General features: G+C 44.9%; 1 protein-coding gene across 14 annotated transcripts in view; it reads left to right on the top strand.

Moving 5' to 3' along the window:
* The window catches only part of chchd3a (coiled-coil-helix-coiled-coil-helix domain containing 3a), a 49,129-nt gene extending 46,030 nt beyond the window's left edge, over nt 1-3,099 (top strand). For 7 of the 14 annotated variants that reach the window (XR_013467266.1, XR_013467265.1, XR_005712009.2 and 4 more), the window contains 2 exons: nt 1,582-1,638; nt 2,514-3,099. Coding sequence is in view for 8 of the 14 variants with exons in the window: in XM_078100308.1 (XP_077956434.1) it covers nt 1,582-1,638; nt 2,514-2,537 (81 nt within the window). In the remaining 6 variants the exon portion in view is untranslated. The remainder of the gene's footprint in view (nt 1-1,581; nt 1,639-2,513) is intronic. The other 7 variants (XM_078100310.1, XM_078100309.1, XM_040174329.2 and 4 more) reach the window with 1 other exon arrangement.
* The last annotated feature ends 17,847 nt before the right edge of the window (nt 3,100-20,946 follow it).

Genomic DNA, 20,946 nt, shown 5'->3' with positions numbered 1-20,946 from the left:
CTGCTGACACAGGCGCCCTCCCCCCCCCCCCTCCTCCTCCCCACCTTCTCTGACTGTCTCTGTGTGTGTGTTTTAATGTAATAACACCGAGGGAGTCAGAGTCGCTAGTTGGGCGCCACTGTCCCCTGCGTGCTCTCCCCTTCCATCGCCAAGTGCAAATGTTTCTTCCGCCTCGTGTGTCCCGCGGCCGCCCGCCGTATGCTAATAGTAATGCCACTCAGGTTCATATTAACTTGATTCCTCCTCCCTCACTTTGCAATATGTAACATCACTTGGCTTCAAAAGGCTCAATTTACATTCATAGAGCTTTTCTATTAGATTTTTTTTCCTCACTTTTTTTTTTTTATATATCTTGCAATTGCATTGTTTTGCCGGAAATGAAGGAAACTGAGTTGTGTGTCTCTCGCTTACTCTCGTGGGTATGGGTATTAGATTTAAAAGTCAGATGCAGGCAGATTTTTAAGCTACACATCATGTAAATTGCACAATGTTTTATTCATCGCGTGGGCGCGCGGGTGCATTTAAGACGGCTACCTGTAGACACGGCGAGATTTGAGCGCGCGCTCGTAGGTCGGATGCTGTTATGATCTTGTAAATTGTTTGGAAGCAAGCCTGAGATGATATGTTAATCCGCTTGTTTATCACCCGCGGCAACCGCAGCACTCTCCTGTTCGTCTGCGCTTATCTGTATCAGACTCGCTTTTAAAGTCATTAGGTGCAAAAAAAAAAAAAAAAACGGGGGGAGAAAACATTTGTGTGATAAGGCTTTAAAGGAATAATATGCAGAATTACACAGCTGACAAAACGAGGGAAAGGGATGAAGTCGGATTGATACGGGCTGATGCGACGTCGCGATTAGGATGTTTACACAGCTTTATCGGAGGCACGCAGGAAGCTCCGCTGAGCAATATGTGTCAAAGGACACGACTTTGACCCCCAGGAGGGTCAGAAGATGGAAGCGTCCTCTCCTCGGCCCCCTCAGGGCAAAGAGGCTTGATTGCGCCATGCAGTTTCCCCCCTTCTTCGTCCTTGCCCTTCAAATCTTGAATTCCACTTAAAAACTGCAGCACCACGGGTGTAAATGGGTGTTGGGAAGATCTCCAAGATGCCAACAAGCTAGGGATAAAAGAAAATATCCCCCATCAATGTTGACCCCTGGACTGTCGGCCGAGAGCAAAGGCGCTGTCAGCCGGCCGGACTTTGTCACTGATAATTAGCGTTGTTATCGCCGGAGCCATTGATAACATTTCAACCCACTTTCAGTCTCTTTTGTTCCCTGTCTTTCCCTGCAACCGTCCCTCTTTCACTCCCTCCATCCCGATTTCCCGTTCCTAATGCATTCAGCACTTAACCGGTCCAGATAGCAAACAGTGAGGAAGAGGCAGTCGAAGGACAGATAAAGCCCCCCTTTCATTCTCCCCTTATGAGTAAGGGTTTATCACGGGAGCCCATCTTTCCATCCGCCGCTTGCCTCCTCATTCCATATTCTCGCCACATGGCCGCGTCTTGCTCCCTATCGCTCCCTTCCCCGCTGCAGTTTTTTAGACTGACCCTTCCATCTCTGTCTTTTTACCCTCGAAGGGCGAGGAGAGACCCCTGCTTGTGGTTTCAGAGGGTGTTGTTTGCTCGGTTCAAAAGGTAAAGGGCGCCGGCTGGTGTGACTGTTGTCCTTTTAAGTATCGACGTGTCATTCCAAAATGCTCTCCAGTAAAGTTTTTTTTTTTTTTTTTTTTTTTAAGATATAATTTTTCCTTTCTATATTCTTAGACGTCAGTATGTACATATTGTATTTAGTGACATAAAGCAAAAGCGTTTTGTTTATCTCGATCTATGGGAAACGATATGACATAACTTAAATCTATAAGAGCCCTTAAGGGATTCTTAAAATATTCATCAGGTGTCAGCACTCAGTAGTATAATAACCAATAGAAATAGAATTTATTAAAGTTGAGTTATCCTTTTAGTGACTCTTCAAGGTCCCCTAGTTCCTGCCTGGCTTCTACAGCAGAATAAAGTATCCTTAGACATCGAGAGCGCACAAAATAAACTAGGATTCCTTTGCAGAACTGAAAAGAAACTGACAGACTGTATCTCATCCCAAAAAAAAGATTAAGTCTGCCAGTGAGGAGGAAGGTGTTTTTCTCTCTTCCTTCGTCCCCTTCATCCCTTGTTTCCTCTGCCTCTTTACTTTCTTTCCCTCAGCCTTCTTCTCTTAAGCGCTTTTCATTCCGCGGCATCAGCTGCGACTGAAGCGCTCAAACGGTTATTGACGGGGAGACGGGGGGAGTGCCGGGGATTTGTGGTTGCACTTACCGCTTACATGGAATCCACTGCCCTCAGGTCGTCTTCTTCCTCTCCTTCACCTTTTCATTGTCCTCTCCGGCCCTCAGACTGCCTCGTCTCCTGCGAGGGACATGGCATCTTTCTTTTCTTCTATCTTTTCGTTTGTTTGTCTTTTTTTTATTCTTATTTTTATCTCCGTCTCTTCTAATGTGCTTTTTCTCTCCCTGCAGAGCAAGTTGAGGACCGGGGGTTAAAGAAGAGCGATCGGAACAAAGAAAGCGAACCGAAGAGTTTATTGTGTGGGATTACTTATTATCGACCGACCGACGGACAGACGAAACCCCGGAGTGGAGGAAGCGAGGAATGAGTCAGCACCAAGACGCTCAAGCAGAACCAGACCGGACCACAGGCACCGAGCACCGCACCCTGATAGAGAACCAGACACCCCACTCTCACCTTCCGTCTACTCCTGAGTGTGTGTGTGTGTGAGGAGGCGGGACACAGTCGAGCAGGAACCGACAGGAACCTGCGGGCCACAGTTTGGCCGGCTGGCTGGACGGTGAAAAGCACAAGAGAAGCTCGTACCCGTCCCCATCTCACCTCAACCCTGCTGGGATGATCCCGTCAGCCCTTTATTCCGTTGTCCATAATTCATAGTTTCCCTGCTGTACACAAATACACATGTATCCGTCTCTGCATCCGTTTGTGTGAGTTTGAGTAGTGTGAATAATGTAGCGACCCCGAGTATTCATCCGCACCAACACTTGTGACGATGTCTGATCAGAGGAAAAATAAAAAGACAAAACCATGCAGGAACTGTTGAGTTTTCTTCCCCCCCCCCCATGTGTGTGTATCTCATGGTGATTACAGCGAGCATTGTACGTCTTTGATGGATGCGCGCGGGCCTCGTGTCGACATTTTGCCAGACAGAGTGAACGAGCCCACGAGGCGGTAGGGGGGGGGGGGGGGGGGGGGGGGGCAATGTGCCGGCGTAGCAGCCGCCACAGATGTTCTGGTTCACAAAGTAGCTGCCTGTCTGTCTTTACTCTGTTGTGCGAGTCCTCGGTGCGCTCTCGCTTTCCTGTGAAAGATTCCCCTCATTGTCCCTCTTTCTTTCTGCTGATGTACTCTTTTCTTTCTGTCTCTCTCCCCCCCCCTCTCTCTCTCTCTCCCTCCCTCCCTCCTTAACACGGCGTTTCCTCTCTGCTCAGTCTCCCCGAGGAGGAGACGGGGGAACGTCAGAGGGGACGCCGCCTGGGTTTGATATGGAGGCAGGTGGTTTTAGGGGCGACGTTATCTTAATAGCGCATCAGAGTGTGTGTGTGTGTGTGTGTGTGTGTGTGTGTGTGTGTGTGTGTGTGTGTGTGTGTGTGTGTGTGTGTGTGTGTGTGTGTGTGTGTGTGTGTGTGTGTGTGTGTGTGTGTGTGTGTGTGTGTGTGTGTGTGTGTGTGTGTGTGTGTGTGTGTGTGTGTGTGTGTGTGTGTGTGAGAGAGAGACAGAGAGAGCGGGCGAGCGGTGTGTGTTCGCGCAAGCATGTGATCCGTTCTAACTAATCCCCCTGTTGTCTGTCACTCAGCTGTCCTCTTGCCTTTTGACTTTTGGAGTCTCGGAGGGGTGAGGGGTTGACTTGTATTATACAGCCTGTGTGTGTGTGTGTAAAGGTCAGGGATAATGGCTATTAGAGTTCATGGCAGGTGTTTCTCCACAAGCCCGTCTCCTTTTTTTTTTTTTTTTTTCTATCCCCACTATTTTGTCCTTTTTTTCCAAGCTGCAAGACTCCTCTATCTGACCCTCGTACCTCCGAGCCAAGATAAGTGATTTAACGGTGCATTCTGTCTGTAATGAGATTACATCCCCTCTAATGTCATTAAAGGATAATTAGAGAATCATGTGATCCAAACACGGAGCTCACCTTTTCCTTTTTAAAGACATCCAACACGACCCCTTTGACCTTTTTTAGAGTTGCACAGCTTCAATGAGAATACACGTCCGAATTTATACCCCAGGCTCCTGAAGCTACAGTTAAAATAAACAATTTGTGGGGTGGTAGAAGTATCGACGTTTTCATACTAGGCTTTTTCTGGTACAAATACAGGAATAAATGTTCCTACTAACAGAGTCGAAAAAGGACAAAATAATCGTTTTTTCTTCCCCAGCTTCCACAAATGCTGCTCAGGCGTCCATGCGCTGTTCCTAAATACTCAAGCGGAGCTGCACGCTGCCGACTGGCTGTGTTCAAATTGGGTCTGAGTTCCCGGGGTCCCCGAGGCCGCGGGGTCTGCTCGATGGAGACGGCAGGACGAGAACAGCGTGTGAAATAACAGGTGTTTTGTGTGACCGTGAAACAAATGTGGCTTTCGCTTGGTGTTTTTAGATGTACCTCTGAGCTTTTTAAGCCTTTTCTAAGTCTCTCTTTTGAGGTTTCCACCTCGGGACAATCTGGTGTCACGCAGTTTGGACATGACGTGATCATTCACTTGGTTTGGAAGACACGGAGGACAACTGCCTTGTTAATAAGCCTACATGTGATACGATTGGCAGACTTCTCACAGTGTGACAAAATACGAGGAGACAGAGTGTTGCACCCTCGCCCAAGAGAAGCCGTGTGTCTGCCTGAGTGTTTCTTTAAGTGCTCCGTACCATCTGTGCCTGCGTGAGCAGAGAAACTTTGCACTCGCCAGCAACGCCGCTTCCTGCGCTGGACCGAATGGAACAATTTTAAGACGGAGCTACGATTCGCTTTTATCATACGTCCAATCCTATATTGCCTCTGTTCTCTTAAGACGCAGAAAGAAAATACCAGATGCACTCAACTCTGAAATACGAGAGACGCGCTCCTCCACCGCGATGACTAATCACATTTGATTTAATGACCTTTTGCTGAAGACAGGGGGGAAAAAAAAAAAAGCTTTTCTCTTGAAACTTTTCTTCACAGTTCCTCTCTGGCTATTATCCGTGTGTGTGTGTGTGTGTGTGTGTGTGTGTGTGTGTGTGTGTGTGTGTGTGTGTGTGTGTGTGTGTGTGTGTGTGTGTGTGTGTGTGTGTGTGTGTGTGTGTGTGTGTGTGTGTGTGTGTGTGTGTGTGTGTGTGTGTGTGTGTGTGTGTGTGTGTGTGTGTGTGTGTGTGTGTGTGTGTGTGCGCGCGCGCGCGCTTTTTTTATTGTCTCTCCACATCCTCCATCCCCATCCTTTTTTTTTGTTTAGCTATGCCTCCCTCTGCGTCGCCTTTTGTTATTGTTCTTCACTTCATTCTCTCACTCTGTAACCCATCAAGGATGCTGCGGAGTCGGCCGGCAGCCTGAGGGGCGGATCCGTCGGCGGTGATTGGCTCTGCTTGCGCGCCAATGAGGTGTGAAGCGTCTGCCACGCCGCTGTAACTCTCCTCTGGGGGCCACCCCTCCCTCTCTCTCTCTCTCACACACACACACACACACACACACACACACAGTGGCGTGCAATATGCTCCGAAATAGATACAAGATCTTGACGCTTGCATTCAACCAACAGAAGAAACTTTGGGAATGTGCACGTGGGTTTCGTCTCGGCGAGGTCACCTTGTGTCATTCACTTGAGCTTCCGCAGGACGGACACACACACACACAGACGTAAAGAAATGTTCCTGGTTGTGCCAGCGATGCCAGTGGGGCCCGCGAGTGAGAGGCGGCCGTCATGCACTCCATTCCAGTAATGGGCGGGCAGATGGCGGGCCGCTCTGTAGCCTCTGCTGAGGCTGATGGCTCTATTCATCAGGCTGCTCGCCCCCCCCTCCCCCCACCCCCCCTCCCAGCAGCCACGCTTTATGCAGTTCCCTCGCACTCCCCTCCGCTGTTCCTTTTCTGCTCTTATTTTTATCTGCACTCCTTTTTGTTTCAGTACTAATTCTGAGACCACGCTGTCGCCTGTCTGCCTGGCGCCGAAAAGAGCCGCTTGGTTCCAGCGTGGGTTTCTGCAGCAGGGGGGCGCGTGAGTTGTTGGCTGTGTTTTAGAAAGTGCTGCTACGTTTTTAAGGTATTTTTTCTTTATTTTTTTCTTTGCAGATTTAAACTTTGGTCAGGCAAACCCTGTTTGGACGCGGAGCCTCTTGGCAGAGGTCGAGCTAAAGTGGTCGTTGAGGCAAAAGCCGGTTTAACGCGATGAAAGTTTGTCAACCGTGTAAAAATAAAATTTTAGTTCAATGAATATCAAATAAAATTTGACATTTTTTACCCACCGTAAAAAAAACCTCTAACTTTATAGATAGTAATTGTGCAGAGGGATGTAGGTAAATGTTGTTACCTTTGGAGGGATCCACCTGTTTGCAGTCTATGCTAAGCTATTTGTTTTAGCGGAGATATATCCAAGTGCTGTCAATCATCTCATCGGACTCTCTGGGGGGAAAAAATACAAATGAGCTACTTTCCATAGACTTTCCAACAAGCTAAAAGATCACTTTTCCTGCTTAATTAAGTGTTAGTCAGCAGAGGGATTCAGCATAGTTTTTGAATGACAGAGTTGATAATAATCGGTTCCTCTAATACACAAAGTGGGTCGTACGAATAGCTCAACCACGAAATAAATAACCTGTATAACTTTATTTTAATCCTACTACTTTAAGTGCTTCTCTTTTCCTGCCAATGGGTGCGTGTGTGTGTGTGTGTGTGCGTTACTGTGCGTGTAAAGGTAGACCGAGGCAGTGCGTGACAGCGTGGTTTGACTGTGAGCAGTAATGAGGCCCCGAGCTGCCGCCGCGCTGAGGAGACGCTTCGACGGCCGAGACAGGAGGATGACCTTGTTGACCATGAACACACACACGGAAAGCATACTTATCTTCTTCTGTAAAGTTCACCCAAAGCCAGTTTGGTTGTTTGTGTATTTTATTAGCAAAGTGCATTTGTGCTGTTTGATGATTTTATTGTCACTCACCAGATAGATGCATGCAGCCCCATAACCGGGCCCCATGTTACCTGGTCAGTCGATGTCTTCCTCCAGCTTCCTGAAGGCACACCGAGAGCTCTGCAGACTTTTCTCTAGTCGTATTAGTAAGTCACAGGGTTTCTGTGTTCCAAGATTGACCAGAAACATATTGTGCTCTTGTGTGAGCTGCACAGCAAAATAAAAATAGCTTGAAGGCTGAAGTCCGGGAACAAAACACAATAGAAGTTTTGTAATGGTAAAACTAAAAGTTCACCGCTGACGGGGAAAAAAAAAGTGTTTGTGTCCATTTGACATTTCATACTTTTACTGTGCATTGTTCTTCTTCACATTTTCACGTCGATTTTCACTCTTTACATTGTGACTTGGCTTTCAAATGACAAAAAAAGTAGCTGGAGCTGGTTGTTGGGACTTTCCTGTTAATAAATCATGTTTAAATTCTGTATTATTTCCCCATGGAAATAGTGCAGCTGCGGAGCCGCTCATTGTGATGTATTACAGGTTATTTCTAGTGTTTCCGTGGTGCTACTATGTCGCAGCAGCTGATTTAATATTAACGAAGCTTGTGGGCACTGCAGGACGATGGCGGTGCCCCACCTTGCACTGATCTACCATGAAAAAAAACTGGCAGGGCAAGAACCACCGTGGAACCACCATAGTACGGCAGCAAGTTTGCAGGTTAGATGCCGAGGGGAGCACAAGCCGTTGGCTCCTAAACCCGTTACATGGCTGTGCGTAAGCCTATCCATCCGTGACCTGCGAGAATCCCGTTTAGACTAATCCCCGCAGCTGTAAAAAAGTGTTTTCTCATCCTTCAGAAGAGGATTTAAATGACTTTACCCGCACCACGTTTGTGCTGTGGCTCGCCTGCGATGTGTGCAGGAGCACTTTCTTGTTAATTCGGTCCACAAGCCCGATGCGCTCGTGGAACCGGGGGCCCATTTATATAAATGCGTGTGTTTACGTTGTGTCCTTCACACAGACACACACACACACACACACACTCATGCACCTATGCTCCTTTTTTGTTGTTGTTGTCGTCTGATGCTTTAACACATGCAGTTGAAGCTAAACACATAAATCTACACAAACCTGTGCATCTATTCAAACAACTATGGACACAAGGTAAATACTCAAAGCAACAATATTTATTATTTTATGACATAACTCTTAGAATGAAGGCTGCAAGCAGGTCCTTCCTAAACATTTTGCTTCTTAAGATCCTTTCATTGAGAGCGGATGTTTTTAAGTCTGCGTTTTAACCCTTTGTGTTGGGTTCTATTGGGAAACCGTGTAAGTGAAAGTTCTACCAAAAATAAAGGGTTGTCAAATGGGGAGAAAGCATGTTTGCAACCCTATTTGCTTCTAGCTGGGACTTTATATTTCTCCGAGTGTGCAGCTCATGCACACTCGCATTGTAAGTAAGAGTGCTGGAGGGCAAACAGATATTTGACATTAAAACTCACACACACATGCATACAGACAGAAACACACACACGCACAATCAGACACAAACGCATGCTTTGTGTTCAAAACTGCATTGTCCCTTGCCGGTTGTGTAAGGTGCCTCGGGGCCCTCATAACACAGACGCACACTCAAACATGATTATCTCCCCTTGATGTCTGTGATTGGGTCATATTGGGACGGATGACATCATCGAGTCATCGCGAGCGGCCCACGCACACAAACACCAATGCACAGCCCAGGGGACACTAACACACGGTCAGCACAATGCAACTGTGAGTATTGTAATTTATTATCAAGCCTCGGTGGTGGATCGATTTGTCGTGTGTGCACATAATCTAGATGTGTGTCCCATTTGAAGCGATGGCATACACACACACACACCCCCTCCTGTACGCGTCTACCATGCGTGACGGCAGAGCCTCCCTCACTTTGAGCTGTGAAAGCAAACCAGAAGCTCTGTATGGAGACGCTCTGCATCGAGGAGTCTAGAGGGGGGGCCGGAATCCGATCTGTGGACCTTCGTGCTGCAGGAGGACAAGGACATCCACACTGAGCCCTGTGATGTCCACAAACTAACATCTGCCAATGTGAACAAGCGCTCTGGGCAATATTGGCGGAGATTTTGAGGCTTGCCATTTACTGCATCATACATGTAATATGTAGCTGAAGGGAGTTTACAGATACTGAAGCAATCTGGTACGTTTTGTTTCTTCATTTCACAGCTTTTTGCTTCGACCTACCTTATCTTCTCATAGTCATTTCCATCACAACGCTTGACATTCAACACTCCGTCCGCTGTGATGTAACTTCAGCTTTCAGGCCGGTGCGTCCTGACGGCTGCCAGAGGCCCTGCGTTCTTTTTAAAAACCATATCGCCCATGAAGAACTGGAAACTCATTTCCCGATGATCTCCCGGAAGGTGTGTTGGCTCGGAGACCATTGGGATCTATTTCACATTTTGGGTTTTCTGCATGATCCACATTTAATCTGCTAATAACGAAACATTGATGGTTTTTTAAAAAAAAAGCTCTAAATACCTCCCCCAAGGCAACCCTACTCAACCGCTTCCGCTGAGTTGCTCTTCAGTGGAGTGAGACCGTCCTGAGTGTTGACTAATCAAAGGCCTTTTCACAGGGCAAAGACTGATGGCTTAATTAGGACGGCTCGTGTTAATCACACTTAAATATTTATACGGGATTCTTTTGTTTAGCCTTGACCTTTCTCTGCAGCTCATTAACATGGTTATTACTGCTGCCGGCGTGCTGCGGTCGCTCTTAAACATGGCCGCGCCGCTCACCCCGGGGGGGTGGGGGGGGTTACCATCGATTTCCACGCAGCAGCCATGGTGCCGTGTTGACGCTTTGTGTGGATGACATTGGCTTATCAGCGTTTGGAGGAGTTTAGCCCCGGAGGTGTGTGTGTGTGTGTGTGTGTGTGTGTCCACACGCCGGGTAATATCTTATCAATGCGCTGAGCTCATTGTGTCTAAGTGGCAGTGAAGGTAATGGAAGCAGGTTCATAAACTCTGAAGTGGGGGGGGTCCTGGCTGGTGTCAGCTCAGCGCTTTGACCGAACATCATGATTGGAATGTAATAGTTATTTGTAACACAAACACACAAAGATGAGGCATCGATTATTTTACTAACTAAAATGATTTCCCACCCATCCTGAAACGGAGCCAGAGGCAGGAGGTCTCGCTGCAGGACGTAACGAGGAGAGCGAGGCACTCGTAGCACTTGCGGGTGGATTGACGTTGAGGATGACAGCTTCTATCCAGAGGTGCTAAAATCAGCACGGGTACAAGTGCTTTTGTTCGGCAACAGCACATTCATTTGTCTGTTAAAGTTACGAGAACTTTATGCTAACGGCGCACGCTTTGGGAAAACAAACATCTTCTGCTGGGAGGAAAAATGATTGTGGTTTGGAGTTTTAATGAAAACCATTAATCAGTCATTGTTATTGCCTCAGTCTAATATGGGCAGAAAGTGAATTCCTGCTTGGATTTTTATATTTCTGCCAGCCTGCAAAACCTTTTTATTTATTTTGCGTAATAGCATGTTCTGTTCTATGACTTTGAATGCAATCTCCAACAATATTATGTTTAAAGTACTTTTTGCAAACTTTGCATTCCATGAATGGTATTGTACCAAAAAAGTATATTAAATATAGCAGAAGTAAAAATAAAAAAAAATAAAAAAATAGGTTAACAACTTGTTGGCTTTGGATTGGACCTAGAGAAGGTTTTACCGGTGCACTTACCTCCGTAGTGGGGAAACTACTCCAGCTGTTTCTCTCTTGTTCCCTTTGACCTTGCAACTCTCTTTTTGTTCCTGCTTCATTGGAAATCCATCCTTCTCACAATGTGCACATGTTAATACACTTTTTGTTTCATTACCATTCGTGGAATGCAAAGTTTGCAAAAAGTATTTCAGGCCGAATATTGTTGGAGATTGCATTCAAAGTCATAGTACAGGTTCCGCCTCTCCAGGTGTAGGACAGCATTTAAAGAGCGTTAAAGACGAGGTGCAGAAGTTTCTCTAGTATTATATGAAGGAAAAAAATAATAATAATAATTCTCTTCCTGTTAAATAAAATGGATACTGCGACCGTTCAATAACCATGTCGGATACGAGTGTGTGCTACTGTGTGAGAGACTTATTCATTAACCGTGCGACCTCACTGAAAGCATGCCGCTGTGTCTCACATTTGTAACCACAAGAAGCTGTTTTTGGGGGGAAATTTACCGTCTTTCCCAATGAGACCAAAGAATAAAAGCGTTTCCAAGGGCCCCGCGTTTTGATCTGAAAGGACCAAATGGAGTTGGCGGCAACTCCCTTGTACGTTGTGCCACGTGGGCCACCTCTAAGAGTGCGACGACAAACGTTTTCTCAATCTGAAAGTTTATTTGACGTTTTCAATCATCTTTTATTTTTTTACATTTTTTTAATCACACAACAGACTTTCTACCATTAGCGCCTGATCGCTCCTGTCCGAGGCAAATGTTTTCTGTTTCTCACAGAGCACGTAGCCCCTTTTTATTTGCAATCGAAAGAAATGCAAATACGATGCTGTTCAATAAGCCACCTTTTTCAACGCTTTGAAAGCACAAAAAGAAAACAACCGCAGGGTTGAAATTGGATGAGAACGTAATGGTTCTCTTGTTCTGATGTACATTTGTGTCCTTTCCCACAGCGGCGGCGACAAAAGCAGATGCGGCAATTGTCCGACTCTGTAAGGGCCGTGATGGAGTCATTGTTCACGGATCAGGTTACGTAAGGGAAGTCTTTCATGTCACTGACCATTAGATGGAATTGATTTTAACTGCAACACAAAGGGAACAATAAACAGAGAGAATGCAAGTAAGAGGATGCCTTTTTTTCCATGCATGAAATACAACTTTAAACCAAGTGAACAACTAAATTATATATTGAGATCTTTGCAGTTAAAGGCTGTAGGAGCCATGGACAATAATACGGACCTGGGAGAAAAAGCAGGTTGGATCAACACTAATCACTAAGAAATCTGTTCATGTCTCCCTTTGACACTTGTGTTCTGATTGCAAATAGAGAAACACAGACAATGCCATCGTAGTGACCTGACCACCTGGAGAAAGCTGCACCTTAAAGCATGCGGGGTACATTATATCAACAAGCCCCACAGGAAGTTATCAATGGAGTGAGTTAGAAATAAAGCACGGCTACTTCTTGCAGTTCCACTATTTATAAAATGTACAAAATGCAAGAGAGTATTTTCCTAATTGTGGCAGTCGAGAGAAAAGGCTTAGATTAGATTTACAGTCAATACAAAATGCCAGAGTGATCTTTGAAAAGTCAGCAAACTGACCTGCAGGTAAATACACAAACAGACCGTAATAGAACCTTCCAACGTGAAAAAAACAATGAAAGTAGCTGGATGAAATGTATCATCTCCTTATTTATGTTTTTACCAAGCAATTGAGTGTGAATTTACTGTCACTGCAGCTGGACAGGTGCTGAATAGGACGCTTCTTCAGCCCTAACACACACACACACACACACACACACACACGCCAGAACAGCAGGTGGCTTCCACTAACAGAGCCGCCGGTCTTATTCAATGTTCTGCCAACACTGTGACTGACATGAAATGCATTATTGCCTTTATCTTATTTCCTTATCTGTTTAACTTCCCGTTTGTTCCGATGTGGACGGGGGAACGAGGCGGCGGGTACGCAGGAGTTGCTAGGTGTGATCATCACAGGCCAGCGGGGGTCCATGTGGTTACAAAAGCAGGGCGATGGAAAGCCCCTTGACGCCTGGCCTCCCAGATTCCTCTTCTGTTGTCTCCTTGTCTCTTTTTTTCCCGTCTACCTTCCAACACTAATCCCTCAGATGCGTCTCTTTTATCATGTCCACATGGGCAGGATGATCGCATCCCCTAAAGCAGCAGACACCTGTGAAGGTACATGAAGGTAAAGGAGGTGGATTTATTCCTTCTGCTGCAGACCCCGAAGGTCCTTATACTGTGTGTGCTCCGTTCCAGCTTGCGTGGTTTGGGAACATTTGGTCGCTCTGAGCGGAGCTCCGACAACAGTTACAGCTGATAATCCCGTCCCAACCTGCAGTTTAGTCCAGTGTTGAATTTAGCAAGCCACACAACTTTGTGCGTTCACACAAGACCCGTCCAGTGAACCTCAATCCATAACTCTGTAGTTAGTGGGATGTTTAAAAATGATTTGTCCATCATTTTGGGAACAACCTGCTCTTTCTTGCTTAAGTAAGATGACTCCATCATTCTTACCATGAGTATGAAAACACAAAAGATAGCAGGCAGTTTAGTTTAGCGAGACTCAAATCTTGAACAAGTTATATCTTGTGTGTTTAATCCTTTGAAAAACGCAGGTGTAGAAATTGCACTTTGGGGTTTTATGGAGCTCTACTAGTTCTCTGCAGGTGTCTGCTGCTTGCCTGCTGACCTCATCGCACCAAAAAGACTCACTACAAAAAGTCACTGCAGCCGAGAAACAGTTCCTCCTTTAACGGTGAACATCAAAAATATTCCCTCACTCTTTTTCTTGCAGATTTCAGTTTTTTTTAGTATTTTGTGTGGTGCAATAAGCTGCTTTTGCTTTAATTAGCATATCCGTGTCCGTCCGATCGGCAGCTTTGGTGTCGTCGCTCCGGACAGTGACGGGTTGAAAGAGCAACAGAGGTTGGAGCAGAAGAGGAGGCCAGAGAGTGAAGGTCGCAGAGCTGAGAGGGATTAGGGATTGATTATTGATTGCTGTGGAGTTGTCAGGAGCCATAGTCTATTTTCTTCCCTTTGTTTGTGTTTTCTTTCCACCACCGTCTCATTTATCGACTGAGCGGGAGATTGGTGGAGAAAGAAAGTCCCACAAATGCAAATCTGTCTAGCTTTGTCATGCATTCATTTCGCTGTCTGTGTTTAGAAATATTGAATTCAGAACCAAGTTTAGACAATAGCAAACCACAAAAGAAGGAGGTTGAAGGACGGAACGAAGAGACGCGGAAACAAACACGCACATCAGCAATGTCTTCGTTCTTATTAAACAGAGCACATCAGCGTTAAAGAAATAACCTCCAGTTTCCAATTCCCAAATCAAACAAGCTCTCATTAAAACCTCGTCGCCCGCCGTCATCTCACAAATCACTTCCACAAATTCCATTTCATGGAAGCACACATATTCCACCCCAAGATGGAAACCAAACATAATCCTATGCTTCATTTCCATTCAAATAACTTCAAACCAAGGGGATTCTTATCAATCATCACGGCTAATGTGCTCCACAGATTTCTCCGTCTATCAGCATTTATCAGCGTGTGTGTTTTTTTTTTTTTACATGTCAATAGAATTCCCTGACTCAATTATTCCATTAAGGAGAGACCAGTAGCACGCAGTGACTAAATCATCAAGATCTCTGACACACACAAGTCTGCTTTGAACACTACACAGTCAGTAAGCTATTTCCAGTTAAGGGTGAGAGTGTGTGTGTGTGTGTGTGTGTCTCTCTCTGAACAGTGGGTGTTCCCATTCTTTGGTGGAATTTTCCCCTTTTTGCAGAGACTTGTCTCCTTGAGCAGTGGGGAACATTAATCTACGTCAGCCCTCGAAAGTTTTGTGTGTCTCGGTCAGCACGACAGTGTGTGTGGTGTTGGTTGTGTGGGAGAATGTGAGTGAGGAGCAACAAAAAACAGTCTTGTGTTAGTCAGTGGTTTTTGTAACTGTGATTTGTGTGTGTGTGCGTCTCTCCTACACAGAGACACACAGTCCTGTGTGTGACTGGCATGCTGAGTGCAGACTGCAGCACGGTGTCCTGCACTCCTTATTCTTCTACACAAGGACTCCACATTTAATGAGTTATCTTGGGACTTGAGGTTTTTAACATACACACAAACGCACACACACACAGAGTGTGTTCACTTATGCAAACATTTGTGTACTTTCGAGGACTCTCAGCAACATAATAAATTCCCTATAACCCAGATCCTAATCTCATCCCTCCCATTATATGAAAACTCCTAACTAACTTTATTTTATTATGTTTATTTTGTCATATTTATAATAGTCGCACAATAGACCCAATTTTCATTTCATTAAAAATCAAATATAATGTGGTTCTCTGATGGTATTTTGATACGAGGCCATCGTTTGCAAAGAGTTCCAATCTGATCAAGTAAGTGTGAATGCAGCCCACACGAATACACCTCCACCACTACACACACACACACACACACTTATCTGGTTGCACACACACAATTAAAAACTAATTAAAAGAAAGAAAAAATACAATTCAGCATTATGGAATAAGAATTCAGTCTCTTCTCTTAAAAGCACAGAGAAAAGAGAAACACAACCTGACACACACACGCATGTATCTTGATATATAGGTATTACAAGGCCGGGTGGCGTCTCCAGAAGCAGGTGATAAACAGCAGTTTTCTTCTGTGTGTGAAACTGTCCCCTAAATGTCACCTTGTGGAAATGCTGCACAGGCTCTGCAGACTGCTGTATGCCAACACACACACACACACACACACAGAGATAGAGCTGTATAGGGTAAATACTATATACTGTAAAGAACACACAAAAGAGCACGAAAAGCATCTGCTCCCTCTTCATTAGTGCTTCGTAGTTGATACGCACAATATGTACGCTGATACTTCAGATACCGCAGGATTCGTATTGGTAATTTAAGCTGTGCTTCCCAATTACCAATGCTCGGCCTAACTTTAGGTGGATTCTTTAAATCCTTTAAAAAAACCAAAAACCTGTAGACAAGAATGTAAAGATCCCAGCTTTGGCACTATTAAAATATGTGTACAATATGTGTGAGTCAGAATGAAAATGAGAGGGATCGCTCACACCAAACTCTCCACTTTCAATCAATAACCCCGTGATTCTATTAGACATTGATTGGATCTGAATCCCAGATCCCAAGTCACAAATGTGATTATAAAATGGACAGTCTTGACACTTTATTGAAAACAATGAGGCTGGAAAGAGAAACTGGAGGAAGGAGGGAGTGGGAGTGACTGGCTGGGAAAGATGAATTAATCTTCTGCTTGTCAACTCACAGAAGTCTTCTCCTTCATCCTCTCCTTCTTTGGTGTGATCGTGTGCATTTGTGTGTGTTCATGTGCAAGCCAACGTGCATGTTTCAAGGAAAGATGGACTGGTGTGTGCGGTGTGGAACTCTTGAAATAATATTACAGAGCTACCGACACAGCGTTTCCATTACAGACGAAAAAACACATGAACAAATGAGAAATTAGATTTGAACTCAATGGGTAATCTGTAATATCTGACAATAGTGTTAGCTTTAAGCATTGAAAACAGCCTGTGACGAGGCTACAGAATCAACGCTATGTCGAAAAATGAAGTCTATGTATTGTGTTTCACAGATATTTATTGAAAATACGAATTGCTCCCGATCATTTTGTTGTAATTCAAACAATTGAGTGCTAATTGCGGAGGTCTGATCACAGGGATATTGGGACTGATCACGGTTACATTTTGAACCTTTTAGCCCAAAAGGCAGCTGATGAAGTTTAACTTTGGGTTAAGTTTGGGGAAATATTGTGCTTTGTGTCTCGCGCATTGCGATCAATACTTTACTGACGCGTTCTGTGACATATTGCAAAATGTGTTCATTGAAAATAGGTTTTCTGTCGCTATTAGTCGCATGTGAGCAACATTTTTAGGATGTAGGAGTGAAGAGTTGGACTTACACTGCGCATGAAAAATGTGCATCTTGTGTGCTCTCTAAACAGAAACTACTCCAGATGTAAACAACTCGGCATCACAAAACATAAATCATGGAACTACAGCTCTTGCGTAATGCAAGTCCCTGAATTAAAACAACTGCCAATCATTTTGGGAGTTTCAAATTTTCCTGGTGTGGCTTTACTCTTCACCCCCTTTTGCATTAGAAATTGTGCCATTACAGAACCTCTGCCAAGCCAGCAAGTCATCAAGCTACAATAATAACAACAATGCACTGCAGCCGGTAACCTTTGTGGACACGACATTCCAATTGGGAAGTGTTGTGTTCAAAAATGAAGAAACGCCGGACGGACAGATCGAAAGGTTAAAATCAAATGTATTTAATAAAAGAGATGGTGTTGTGGTAAAAAGAACATCTCAGCTGAGGAGCCGCTGGTCTCTGCAACCAACAGGCTCCAGGGCCCATTGACCCCCCCCCATAGTGCCCGTCTGTTGTCTCCACCAGCGAACTCGAGAACAATCAGTGTGTTTACATGATGGTATTATTGGAATCTTTGCTTAGTCGGACTATGCTATCTTTTGGGGGGAGGTGCTATTATCCCAATATACATCGCAGTGAATAAATCGAATCATTGGCCGAAAGCATGTCATATCCGATACGATAGGTGGCGCTGTTTTCATTACAACTAGTTGTGATACAGCCATTTCCGCTTGACCGCTTCCCCACTACCAACAACAACAACATCAACATTATGAGAAAGATGGCGAACGAAGAGCAAGGTGAAGCTACATCCCTCTACTATGTGTGCATGATGTTAATAGGAGCACAGCGAATGCGAATGGCGCTATTGGCTGATTTGATAACGGAGAGAAGACGCCGTCGGGATCTCAAGCATGCGCAAAGATGCAAAGTCCAGTTCCTCATCCGATTCACCGTTATATGCCGCAATAGTCGAACTATCAACTGGATCGGATCGAGTTATTCAGGGGTGTTAGTCGGATCGTAGTCGGACCGCACATAGTCGGACAAAGGTGTTTACATGAAACGGATCATTCGATTTCAGTCCGACTAAGCCAGTTATTCGAATCCATGTAACCACGCTGACTGGTTCCTACAGGTATTTATGACAATGCTTAAAGGTGTGAAAGTTAGTGTCCACGCCTCTGGGAGTGGTCTTCTGGTGAGTTCAATGTAACTTCGAATGACCCTCAGTCAATATCAGTTGTTAGTTGTCAGTATTACATGCATGCATTCCAGTTGATTACATCACATCAAATACAATCATAACTGTACATTGATATTATTCTATTACAGTTGCAGAATGACAGTGGTTTTACAATATTGTCATTACTTTACTGATTACACAGTTTCAGAATCATGGCTGTATTCTGTTGTACACTATATGCATTTTATTAATTTTATGAACCGGATTCTCAGTTTATTTCTAATATCCCACAGAAGCGAGGATTCGCATGCATGGCCGTGTGTTTTGTAAGCTTGTCTTCGGCCCGTCTGCGTAGGCGTACCAAACATGCGCCGGTGTTTTTTGCCGAGTGACGCCCGGGACTTAACTGCCGTGTGCGGTTTCTGTAATGGAAGCTGAGATGAAGCTATTTTCAAACCCTTATTTGTAAAACAACTGTAGACTCCAATCTCAGTTTCCCCTTTTACTGGGGAACATTATTTCTACCTGGAGGAGAAATTGCTCGCAAAAAGTGCAGCTTTTAAGTCCCAGTGTACTCATTTGCATTCATTCTGTTCACCGAAGGCTTACAACGCTGTTGGAACGGTTTGTTCTTCCTGCCATGTCATTGTGAAAGGATCAAACTGGATTTTCCCTTTGACCTTAATATATACGTGGTGCACTGTTGGTTTTTCAGCTTAGCACTTTTTATTGGGCATTTATTTCTTTTAATTTATCGCGGAAACATCACAAGCATAGCGGGATTAGGAAGTATTACGACAACTACGACACAAAAGATTCAAATGAGGAATTAACCGATGTGGGACCAATGCGTTACGAGGCGATTTCTTCAGCGGCTGTGATGCACGTGCAAGCAGCAAGCACTGCATCTTGGGCACCCACTGAAATGTTTTAATACCAAAGCTGCCCTGCGTGTTGTATGGCAAACAGACCTGGATATGTTGTTTTGGTGCACTCTTCTATTTTTAGTATTGTGTTCTTGCTTTTCTGTCCTGACAGATTATATCAATGTGACGTTTTGGGATTTTTTCTTCATTCATATGTTCCTTGCTCAAGTGCAAAATACTGTCAAGCGTAGCAACACCGTAGTATTTTGTCTGCATGCAAAATGAATGTGATACAGTCTGCCACTCATTGCTTATGGTAACACATACAGCGCTTTCTGGCAGAGTGCAGCAACACCGAAGGTTTGTGACATGTATTCATGCATGCGTAAGTACACAATTTACAACTCTTCCATGAGACTTGGTAGACAATGATCAATTTGACATGTAAAATGCTTCCCTCCGTGTTCAACCAATTAATATTTTGGGGGTAATTTAATGTTTTCGCTTCCCTCTTCCTTATCTTATCATTGGGGCGCATCATCTATCATCATGTATTGGCTGAATCAAGACAAAATGCCAAGCACACAGTCAAAATGACACATTTTAGACCACATTCAGATAGGATGGTCGATATACACTGTTGGTGTATTTCATCAAGTGGAGAAGGCGGGTTGGTCGGCTCAGCAATAATGAATTGCAGAAAAGGACAATTATTCAGTCTTATTATTTATACGAACATGTATATAAAGCAACGAACGTAGGTGCAGGAGTCTGTGAAACGCTTGTGTTGTCGTGCCCTTTAGAAACTTTCCTGTCTTCAAATATTGAACGAGATGTATTCAGACACATGTCAGACTGATTTCAAGTGACTCGTGCTTTGGTGCGCTTGCTTGTTTGCAGTTCGCACTGAAAGCTACGTCCACTTGTTGAGTTTACTGCAGGTTACGAGACTCAAAATAAATGCATAAGATGCACAAAGACATCCTTGGAAATTGTCATGCAGTGAAGCCAAAGAATATATGGATGAATAAATTTAACAGGACAAGGCTGAAAAATGTGGACCTACAAAATAAAGCTATTACAGAGACCATGTAGGAACACACGCATCCATTTGGCCAATGGATGCACTCCAGACGGGAGGTGGAGGGAGGGATAGGAACAGTGTGCAATGTGGAACATTGCCATTCGACATGTTGGTTAAAGCTCCTGGTGCTTAAATCTATTGGTAACAAACACAATAGATTAAATCCCCAGACTACAGTGACGGTTTCTCAGAACCGCTGGTGTTTGTGCGACGCAAAGACGGCGGACGGATGAGTGAAACACAAGTGACCTGTCATTGGATGCGGTCAGGCTCAATCTGTTTTGGCTCGTGAGAGGGACGGACGAAAGATTACAATTCTGTCGTCTGCAAGCGGGACTTGGTGGGGACAACTGTGGCTGACCGCGTCCTGCAGTTCTTGCTCTGCGCGTTGCCCGCTATCATTGGCTCTTAACACTAGCTTTTGGGTCATTTTAAGGATGTTTACGGAGGAGTTGTTGTCAAGCATTAATTGATTGTATTAATAATTTCAATTTAACAGACAGATCTGAAAATATGGCCGTGCGCGGTTTATTCCAATTTAGAATAACAGGAAAATTGTGTCACTGTGGCGCTTCCCGTAACGACACTGGACATTGGCACCGGGCTTCTGGCAGTGGATGTGAAGCGATACCAGGCTAAAGGGGAGAGGCACGCCGGCCTCTGTGCCTCGTTCCATTTCAGGACTTTATTTTTGGTTGCCATGGCTCTCATGCTTACATGTCCCCCGTTTCTAAAGCCGTGACCATCTGCAGTGCCCATCCCAGGAGTTTAATTCTAGGGGGACAGACAGAGCCACTGGGGGGAGAGTGGGGGATGCAGTCTGGATCTCAATGGACATGAGCTTGGATCTCTGGAGAGATGGCTGGCAAAACATTGACTCACCTGGCCCTGCAGTATGTTGGTACAGACACACACACACACACACATACACACACACCTATGTGG

Source organism: Gasterosteus aculeatus, chromosome 4 (genome assembly GCF_964276395.1).
Source record: "Gasterosteus aculeatus chromosome 4, fGasAcu3.hap1.1, whole genome shotgun sequence".
Taxonomy (NCBI): domain Eukaryota; kingdom Metazoa; phylum Chordata; class Actinopteri; order Perciformes; family Gasterosteidae; genus Gasterosteus; species Gasterosteus aculeatus.
The sequence above is the reverse complement of the archived record's forward strand: the minus strand, read 5'-3'. Positions and strand labels throughout refer to the sequence as shown.